Below are 10,429 nucleotides of genomic sequence, written 5' to 3' on the forward strand. Positions count from 1 at the left end.
AGATCGCGAGCCGCCGGTCATACGCACTGGCTCCCCAGCTAACGAGCTTGGGCGCGACCCCTAGCGTCTCCCGAGTGAGCGACGTAGTATTATGTCGCTTTGCCCAGGAGCGGCTGCCTGCCGCAGTAAAACTGCGGTGGGCGATCATTATGTGGTTAAACAGCAGCCTGCAAAAGCTTGCGGCCAAAAGAGGCATCCGAAGTTGCCACCTTGCAAACTTGAATCACTGACACCTTATGGCGAAAAGCCCAAGAGGCGAGTACTCAGCACTCTAGTAGAATGCGCCTTCACTGGGAAAGGAGGAACCAGAGCCTTCAGCGAATATGCCTGATCCACCTGGAAATGGTCGCAGCAGACGCCTGTAAGATCCCTTACAAGGTCCCTCAGTAAGGACAAAAAGAGCATCTGACTTTCTGAAAGACTCAGTAACCGCCAGGTAAACCCTGATTGCTCAAACCACATGCAAAGAATGCAAGGCAATTTCCTTAGGTTGCTTGGGACAGAGTGAAGGCAGCACAATGTCTTCATTCAAATGGAAATCAGAAACCACCTTAGGAAAAAAAGACTGATTTTGGTCGGAGTACCACTTTATCTCTGTGGACCACCAAAAAAGGCGAGCGGCAAGACCATGCCGCCAATTTAGATACTCTGTTGGCAGAAGTGATGGCCACCAAAAAGGCAACCTTCTGAGACAATGAAAGCAGAGGAATCTCCCGAATGTTCTCAAAAGGAGGCTTTTGAAGAACAGATAATGCCAGATTCAGATCCCACAGAGGTAGCAGGGACCGTCTTGGAGGAGCCATATGGCGCACTCCCTGAATGAAGGTACGAATCAAGGCAGGCGTAGCTAATGGGCGTTGAAAATATATTGCCAAGGCCGACACTTGACCTTTGATAGTGCCCAAAGCCAAACACTGTTCAACCCCTTTCTGCAGAAATGCCAAAACCCTAGCAACTGTAAACAAGCGAGGGTGCACCTTCAGTGATTCGCACCATGAAATGTACGATTTTCACGTATGATGATATATCTTCCTGGAAGTCGACTTCCTAGCCTTCAAAAGCTTAGGAATCACTGAGTCAGAAAGTCCTCAACACCTAGCTTTCAACAACCATGCCATTAAAGCCAGCGAATGTAAAGCAGGATGGAAGATTGGACCTTGAGACATCAGAGTTTCCCTGAGAGGAACCCTGCACGGAGCATCGGCAACTAACCTTACTAGGTCTGCGTACCAAGATGAGGCCAGTCTGAAGCCACCAGAATCCCTTCCACCTCTATTCTGCGTAGAAGCCTCTGCAGAAGTTCCAGCGGAGGAAAGGCATAAATCAGCCGATACCAACCCCAAGGAGCCACCAGTGCGTCTGTGGCATCGGCTAGAAATCTCGAGAACTGGCTACGAACCTCTGCACCTTCTTATTGAGACAAGAAGCAAACAGATCGACCTTGGGCGTCCCCCACCTGACACACACGAGATGAAACAACTCCAGGTGTAGGGACCACTCCCCTTGATCCAACACCTGACGACTCCGATAATCTGCTTGCCAGTTCTCCACACCGGGGAGCACAGCAGAGAGAGCTGGGACAAACTGTTTCGCCCAGGCAAAAATTTCGATTGAATCGGAACTGGACAATCTTGCAGACGAGTCGTCCAGTTGCTCAGAGAAAGCTTTATTGCTCTGAGCGCCAAAACATTTATCGGTAGTTTGGACTCCTCGGCTGTCTAGGTTCCCTGCACCCCGCCCCAGCCCGACAGGTTGGCGTCCGTGGTTACTTGCCACCGTCCTAAACAACGGGAGGAAAGACTTGCCCTGGCATAGTGCTGGAAAGTGAAGCCACCATAACAGAGCAGATCTGGTGTTGTGGCTCAACCAAATCAAATTGTCTAAAGACTTTGGATCTTTGTTCCATGTGACCAGAATCTCTCTTTGTGAAGGTCTGGTATGGAACTGAGCAAACAGAAGCACCTCGAAGGTTGATACCATCAGACCCAAGGCCCGCATGCAAGTTTGCAGAGAGGACAGATTGTTTGCCAACAACAACCAGATCGCCCCCTGCAACTTTTGCAGCTTGTACGGGGGAAGAAAGACCCTCGCCAAGGCTGAATCCAGAGTCAGGCCCAGATAACCTAGTCTCGAGGAAGGTGTCTCAAGGTGGATTTCTTGAGATTGATGGTCCACCCAAACTCCTGCAGGGAGCTGACAGTAATCATCAGGTCACCCATCATGGCTAAATGAGAGTCTGCTTTCAATAGAAGATCGTCCAGATACCCCAGTACCACAATTCCCTGTTGACGCAACAATGCCAAAACCGGGGCCAGTACTTTGGTAAACGCCCTGTGAGCGGAGGCGAGACCAAAGGGTAATACCACAAATTGATAATGTTGTTCTGCTACGGCAAAGCGTAGAAACCGCTGGTGACCAATGCAGATAGGGATGTGTAGATATGCGTCCTTGATCTCTATGGAGGCCAAAAAGTCTCCCTGGTGTAGTTATGCCACTACCATTGGAATAGATTCCATGCGAAACCTCTGTACCTTCGTCGGTTCAGAGCCTTGAGATCCAGAATTGGACGCACTTTGCCCTCCTTTCTGGGCACAGTAAACAGGTTTGAATAAAACCCTTGAAAGCGTTCCTCACAGGGAACTAGTACAATCACCCCTTGCGACAGCAGATCTTGTACTGCCTCCCATAGATCCTTTAACCGGTCTGGAGAGAGGCGCAGGTTGGACGGGAAGAATCTGTCCGACGGACGAGACCAAAATTAGATCTTGTACCCTGATCGGATCCGTTTGTGAACCCATTTTTCCTGAATCAAGGAAGTCCAAGGTTCTGGAAAGAAGCGAAGCTGTCCCCCCACCCCAGAAGCGCGTGAGGGCGCCCTTTAATGCAGACAAGGATTTGTCCGCGGATCCGGACTGGCCGGTCTTTGATTTACCTGACCATGGCTTCTTGGTATTTCCAAAAGACCTAAACGGCTTCCCTTTTTCTTGAGACCCGGAGGTACGAAAAAGCCGCTTATGAGCAGTGAAGGAAGGCCCCCGTCTATGACGTGGCGCCTTGCCCTTAGAGGACGGAGGAAGAAGAGTACTCTTCCCCCCCGTAAGGCCTTTTATCAACTCACCCAGAGAGGATCCAAACAACCTCTCCACCAAATAGGGAAAATCTGTCAAAGCCTTTTTTGGAAGCCTGATTCGCAGGCCAGCTTTTCAACCACACCATGCGTCTAATTGCAATCCCCACTGCCGACAATCTGGCCATTAGGGGAGCCGCATCCAGAGACGCATCACACATAAACACAAGGGCTTGAACCATCTGGTCCATTAGTTCCAGCACTGCTGGGGGGAGCCTTTCAGCTTCCAAGTTACCTCTCAATAACTTCACCCATTCAGTAACCGTCTGTGACATCATGACATTCACAAATATTGGTTTTAAAATGGAACCCGCAAGCACGTGCAGATGGCGGGATAGAGACTCCACTCGCATATCCACAGGGTCCGCAAAGGCCAGGGATCCTTCCACCGGAACCACAGTAGACTTATTCAGCCTGGAAACTGGGTGATCCACCTTGGGTAGCACGGTCCACCTAGTGGAAACTGCATCTGCAAAAGGAGAACGGCGTTTAAAGCGCTTAGGCACCATTAACATGCTTGATGCTCCACCATTGTTCATTGACAATATCGTTAAAACGTTGGGAACACCTTGCCTGATTTTCGGGATTTGCAGGAGCCAAAAGACAACTGCGAACCCAACGCTTTAGATTCATCAGCCAATTTTAAAGTTTCCCGCACTGAAACTATAAGTACTTCCACTAATGCGCGTTCCCATGCAGCGGCGGACGAGGACAGGTCCTCTTCACCATCAGAATGTGACGACACTGACCCCTCAGGGTGGGGTGCGTCTGTGGTGGCTAAGTCTGCCTCAGAATCTGAGGAAAGTACTGAGGGAGGCGAAGGCAAAGAGCGTTTGCAGCTAGCAACGCTTTTACATACAAAATCTTCCTTTGGCACAAGGCTTTCCAAGACTGCCGTAAGCGTGAACATGGGCTGCGACCCTGAAGGTTCCGCAGCCACTCCTAGGGGGTCTGTAGGTAAATAGTACCCTGGGACTTCATATTACACTGATATAAAAAAAAATGCAGAAATGCATTGTTACTTTAAAAGTTGCTAAATCGCGATCCCACCGCTAAAATAGCGGTATACCTGAACCCAATCCAATACAAGCCGATAGCAGAGTGGGTGAGTAAAACCTACAGGGGCCCCTAGAAAACGTTACCAGACTGCTCAGGAGACTGCCAGCACGATCTTGTGAAAGTAAAGTGTTCCTTCACAGGAAATGACAAGCCAGCCTGTCCAAGTTGCATGCCGTTTGCCTGTCCAGCATTGTGGACTACAAGAAAATGGCCGCCCCACGCATTTCTATGGGGAACTAACAAAAAATGGCTGCCCATACAATTCAATGGGAGACTAAAAAAGCATGAATCTACCGCAAAATGGCTGCCCCCACGGCATGCCATGCGGTCTCCCATACCCCCCGAAGGGCTCCCAGACAAAAGTCATCAGAGGGGTCCTAGAAAGGAACCCCACCAGGACAAGGCCACCCTCAGAGAAAAAAGCGGCCGCAATGGGAGACCATAAGGATCTAGAATATCCAGTCCGAAACCACAGCCAGCTGTTGCTTGTAGTTCTCTAGGAACTCTTAACTAGTGAAAATAAAAAATCACAAAATAATAAATTTCCCTATTATAGCTAAGACCGAAGTCCCAGCAGGAAACTAGGTCCTATTCCTAAACTAGGCGTAAACAAAACTGGCTGCTGTAGCAGAGCGTGTGGGGTTATGCCTGCAGGGACAGCCCCCATAGGTATGGTAAAGCGTTTTCCTGTCTAGTGCCTATTCCTGATTGGAGGAGCATAACCCAATGGTCTAAGAAGATATGGAGCTGCGTCTGGCGATGAACGATAGAGAAATATGGCAGAACAGTGACATTTACCAAGAACTGAACATCCCTCCAAAATTTATGAAAAGACGAGAAGTAAACTGGTCAGGAAGGCTGCCAAGAGGCCTACAGCAACATTAAAGGAGCTGCAGGAATATTGGGAAGTACTGACTGTGTGGTACGTGTGACAACAATCTCCCGTATTCTTCATGTCTGGGCTTATGGGGTGGAGTGGCAAGACGGAAGCCTTTTCTTATGAAGAAAAACATCCAAGCCCGGCTAAATTTTGCAAAAACACATCTGATGTCTCCCAAAAGCATGTGGGAATATGTGTTATGGTCTGATGAAACCAAAGTTGAACTTTTTAGGCCATAATTCCAAAAGATATGTTTGGTGCAAAAACAACACTGCACATCACCAGAAGAACACCATACCCACAGAGAAGCATGGTGGTGGCAGCATCATGCTCTGGGCCTGTTTTTCTTCAGCTGGAACAGGAGCCTAATGGGCCATACACACTATAAGATTTTCTAAAGACTTTTTCCTTTAGACTTGCCAAAACCATATAATGAGGTCAAACCTAAACACTTTCAATTTGTATGCAATCTGGCAGGCCCTTGCCTCTTACATAGAAAAGGTAAATCTGAAGGAAATCTAACCACAAAAGTTGGATAGTGTGTATCCAGCTTAAAGCTGGATACACACTATACAACTTTTGTTGGTAGATTTCCTTTAGATTTATGCCTCGTACACACGCAACGATTGTTGGCCGTGAATTTTTGGCCAACGTCCGATTGGCCGATTATCGGCTTGTTAGTATGATGATTCCGACAACTGACTGCGACTTTTCGGCTGAACAAAATCTGGTGTGCAGGCTATAAAATTTTTGTTGGCCGTCAACAGAACGGCCGATTTTCCGTCAGTCAGTACAGATTTCGGCAGACAAAAATCAGATGAGCAAGACTGGGCATGCTCAGAGAAGAAAAAACACACGGAAAGTAAACCAGCACATGACATCACTTCTGAAGTTGGTTGTTGTTGGCCGAGAAAATTCATGTGCAGTCTAGAGCACATATCAACCAACAAACAACACTGGACAAAAGACGGCCGATCATCGTTGCGTGTGTACGAGGCATCACCTTCAACTATGTAGTGCAGGGGCCTGACTGATTGCATACAAATTTAGGTGTTTAGGTCTGACCTCATTTTATATGGTTTTGGTAAGTCTAAAGGAAAAAATCTAAAGAAAATTGTATAGTGTGTATCCATATCTTTAGTCAAGGTAGAGGAAATAATGAACAGTTCCATATACCAGTCAATATTGGCACAAAACCTTCAGGCTTCTGCTAGAAAGCTGAACATGAAAAGTGAATTCACTTTTCAGCATGACAACAACCCAAACATACATCCAATTCAACAAAGGAATGGCTTCACCAGAAGATGGATTCAGGTCTGGGCCATTTCAAAACTTTAATCAATTGAAAATCTGTGGGGTGACATTCTGATAGACTCATACCCAAAAAGACAGTGCTGTAATAAAATCAAAAGGTGCTTCAACAAAGTATTAGTTTAGGGGGGTGCACACTTATTCAGCTATATATATATATATATATATATATATATATATATATATATTTTTTTTTTTTTTTACTTCCCGCCACCTAAAAGATTTAATTTTGTTGTTCAGCGGAGTTGTACAGTTTATAGGTCACATTCAAGGTGGAAAAAGTGCTGAAATTGGTTATCTTTGTCTCATTTTTTTACATCACAGAAACCTGACTGTATGCAGGCTTTGCTTCCTAATTGTGCCTTGCTGATCCTCTGGTCCTATTTAAAGTCTGCCAGACTGTGTTTCGTAGAAACATTGTTTTTTCTGTAACTTGTATTACACCTGATTAATGTGGTTGTAGAGGTTATTTTTCCCAAAAATAAAAAACATGGTATACTTACCTGCTCTGTGCAATGGTATTGCACAAAGCAGACCCAAGCATCCTCTTCTGGGGTCTCTCACTGGTGCTCTAAGCTCCTTCTCTTCTGTGTGTTTGTTACCATACAAGCTACTTGTTATGGGGGTGCCCGGTCAGGCTCATTCCCGAGCCGGGCTGTGTCTCTGCTCCCTCCTCAAAGGATTTGTGTAAATTAACCACTTTACCACTAGAGGATTTTGCTGTCTTACGTCTGGGCCACTTTTTGCGATTCGGCGCTGTGCGACTTTAACTGACAATTGCGCGGTCGTAAACGAAATTTACGTCCTTTTTTCCCACAAACAGAGCTTTCTTTTGGTGGTATTTGATCACCTGTGCGATTTTTACTTTTTGCGCTATAAACAAAAAAAGCGTAAATTTTGAAAAAGCAACAATATTTTTCACATTTTTTATATGAAATTCCCCCCAAAAAAATGTAAAAATCAAAATTTTTTTACATTTTTGACCAATTTGTTTTCTGCTACCTATGTTTGGTAAAAAAATTCACAATAAGCGTATTTTGATTGGTTTGCGCAAAAGTTATTGCGTTTACTAACTAAGGGAAAGATTTGTCATTTTTGGTGGTTTTTTATTTAACGAGTAATGGCGGCGATCTGCGATTTTTTTTTTTTTTTTTGCGGGACTGCAACATTGCGGCGGACAGATCGGACCTTTGACTGACATTTTTGACACTTTTGGGGTTACCAGTGACATTACTGCAGTAATCAGTGCTATATATATATATGCACGGTTACTGTAAAAATGAAACTGGCAGGGAAGGGGTTAATTTTATTGGCGAGGGAGGGGTTAATGTATGCCTGGTGCTTACTGACATGTGTGGGGGGAGGTGACTGTGTGACACAAGGACAGATCCAGGGTTCAGCTATGCTGAACCTTGCAATCTGACCCTGCCTGTCACTTAGGAGATCCGCCCGCTTGTGTTTACACAAGCAGGAGGATCTCCACACAAGATCCCCAACGATCAGGGAAGAGCAGCGGCGATCGCCGCTGCTCCTCCCCTGGCCCGACTCCCGCTGTGACTGAATACAGCGGGAGCGAGCCACTTTGCCGCAGTACTATTGGCGTAAGCAGACGGCAAGTGGTTAAAGTATAAGTTAAGCCAAAACTTTTTTCATTTTGGACACCGTGGAGATGGATTAGAGCACCTATTAGGTTTTTTTTTTGCTGTCTGTTTGCCCTCTCTATTTGTCCTGTGCACATCATCAGTGAAAGTAAAAGAAAATCTCAAATTTTGGGTTGTCCTCAGAACAGCAATTGAGAGGACATCTTCCAATGGCACTAATTGTGGTGACCTGGGGGTCCCAAAGAATTCCTATATTGTGCAGGGATTTCCTCGCCTCCTGTTTTGGCTATGGGACAGAAGGTGAAGGTAAATCTCCCCAGTAGGACACCAATGGCAAAAAAAAAAAACGAATCTGACAGGGATTATAACCTTCCCTTTTATTCTATCCAAAATGAAAAAAAAAAAAAATTGCCTATAGTTCTACTTTTAATGATTGCATTATCACATACATTTTAAAGAAAACCCTTAGTTCTAGAATTCTAATACTATATTCATAACTAATTCCAATAGCTGTACATATTTTTGGAACAAAGACTTTAATATCCTTAAGTTGACCTTTTAACAATGCTCCTCCTGTAACATTACTTTGTTAACTTTATCTTGCAGGGAAGAAGAATTCTATCCTCATGCACAAGGTTCAGCATGACTTGAACTCAGGTGTCTTCAACAACCAGGAGAATGAAATAATACAAGAGATTGTCAAGTATGATCGGGAGATGGTGCAGCAAGCTGAGCTTCATCAACACCAACTAAGCGGTGGGATGTATGCGACATGCAATCCTCCCTCACCTCAACCACAAGTTACATCTGCCATAGCAACTTTACAGCAAGCTGTGGCCATGAGCTTTTGTCCCCCGATGGCCAGCCCATTAGTGGGTTCCCCACGTATTATGAGGCGACTCCAATATGCCCAGGGAGGGCCTGGAGCTTTTTCTATGCCCCCAGCTCTTTTCCAGCCATCCCTACAGCTCTTGCAGCATCACCCACCCCCCCAGCAGGGCCCACGTCGGCCATCGACTGCTGTGCCTAGTCCCCCTAACCAATCACCACGAGTGTCTCAGAACTTTGCCTACCCGACCAGGCATCAGGCAGGCTCACAACTTTCTCTTACCCAATCTGGGGGTTCTGGTTCCCCACAGCGGCTGTCTGTTCACAAGAGCACTCATTCTTTGCACTCTGGTACGCTTACGCGTGAGTCTCGTCCCCTTTCCGCCTCACAGCCCTCACTGCCTCAAGGGGCATCACAGCTCCGCAGTCCACCAGCTCCTCCTGCTACGACTGGCAGCTTAACCTCTCCGGTGGCCAAAGGAGGTTTGGGACCACAGGCTGGTCCAAGAGTACCTGCCAGACTTGCCCTCTCCCATCAGTTGTCCTCTTCTGGTACAGTTGGTGGTGTCTCAGACTCTGCAACATCATTAGGAGGCAGGAAGGATTCTGTTGTTAGTGCCCCAGATCCTGATCCTGTCAGGGGACGGTTGTCTGCAAATTTGTGACTGATGGGTGTACACATGCCCTCACCCAAATGGGTAGGTAATGGATGGTGCACAGTTGCTAATAAGAGAGAAAATTTAATGTGCCCTCCTAGCCATCCCTGTGCCACTTTAATAAGAACTCTACTTGTTTTAAGAACCGTAGCCCGAACTATGTTTGGGAGTGGAGGTATTAATATGTGGAAGTTGCAAGAAACTAGTAGTTAGATCAGTAAATATCACTTCAGAAAGCACTCTGCCACATGACTCCTCCATTGTTTACGAGCATAGGAAAATGTGGTATTGTTCATTGCTAGAGGTCAATCTAGAGCTCTGCATTAAAATGAAGTGCAAATCTTGTGTTGGTCTAAGGCAGCTGGTCTGTTGTCAGCAAGAAAGAGACTGCTGTTATTTACTGAGTTATTTAAATGATATGTAAACATATCAAAAATTCTTAGCTGGTAGAGATCCTCACTCTGAAATGACAAATTGAAAAAGCTACAAGATTGTTACTTATGCCCAACATATTAAGCCAATTTCCTTATGCAAACTGCAGGCAGTTTGTCCCAGCTACTGGTCTTTTCCAGGACTTCAACGACCCAGTGACAGTGTCACCTGTGGATGTCATGATAAGCACCTATATTTATATAACCATGCATACATTTAGTTTAGTTTGTAATCATATTTTATTTAGGAGGCACATTTTTGTGTGATATCACCATGCGTGCCCCTTTTCCTTTCAGTGTGCAAATAACTAACTGAATATAGCAATTAGGATTAGGCACTGCAAGTCCCAGTGATAAAATGCATACCGTTAATGGTACTGACAGCAGTAACACTGCAAGTGGCTGTTGAGAAAATAAGTGTATCCTTACAGCAATAATGCAGCCACTTTCAAGAGTTGAATGCCAATGGTTAACTGTTCAAAGGGTTAACTGGTACAATAAATGTGGCTGCAACCATTGACACTTAATAAAAGTAA

General features: G+C 45.7%; 1 protein-coding gene across 1 annotated transcript in view; it reads left to right on the forward strand.

Annotated features, from left to right (window-relative positions):
* HCN2 (hyperpolarization activated cyclic nucleotide gated potassium and sodium channel 2) overlaps positions 1–10,429 on the forward strand; it is a 150,705-nt gene extending 140,276 nt beyond the window's left edge. The window contains exon 8 of the mRNA XM_082261191.1: positions 8,585–10,429. Coding sequence (XP_082117317.1) covers positions 8,585–9,471 — 887 coding nt within the window. The 3' untranslated portion in view covers positions 9,472–10,429. The remainder of the gene's footprint in view (positions 1–8,584) is intronic.

The sequence above is a fragment of the Pelophylax lessonae genome, assembly GCF_965119305.1.
Source record: "Pelophylax lessonae genome assembly, chromosome: 1".
Lineage (NCBI taxonomy): Eukaryota > Metazoa > Chordata > Amphibia > Anura > Ranidae > Pelophylax > Pelophylax lessonae.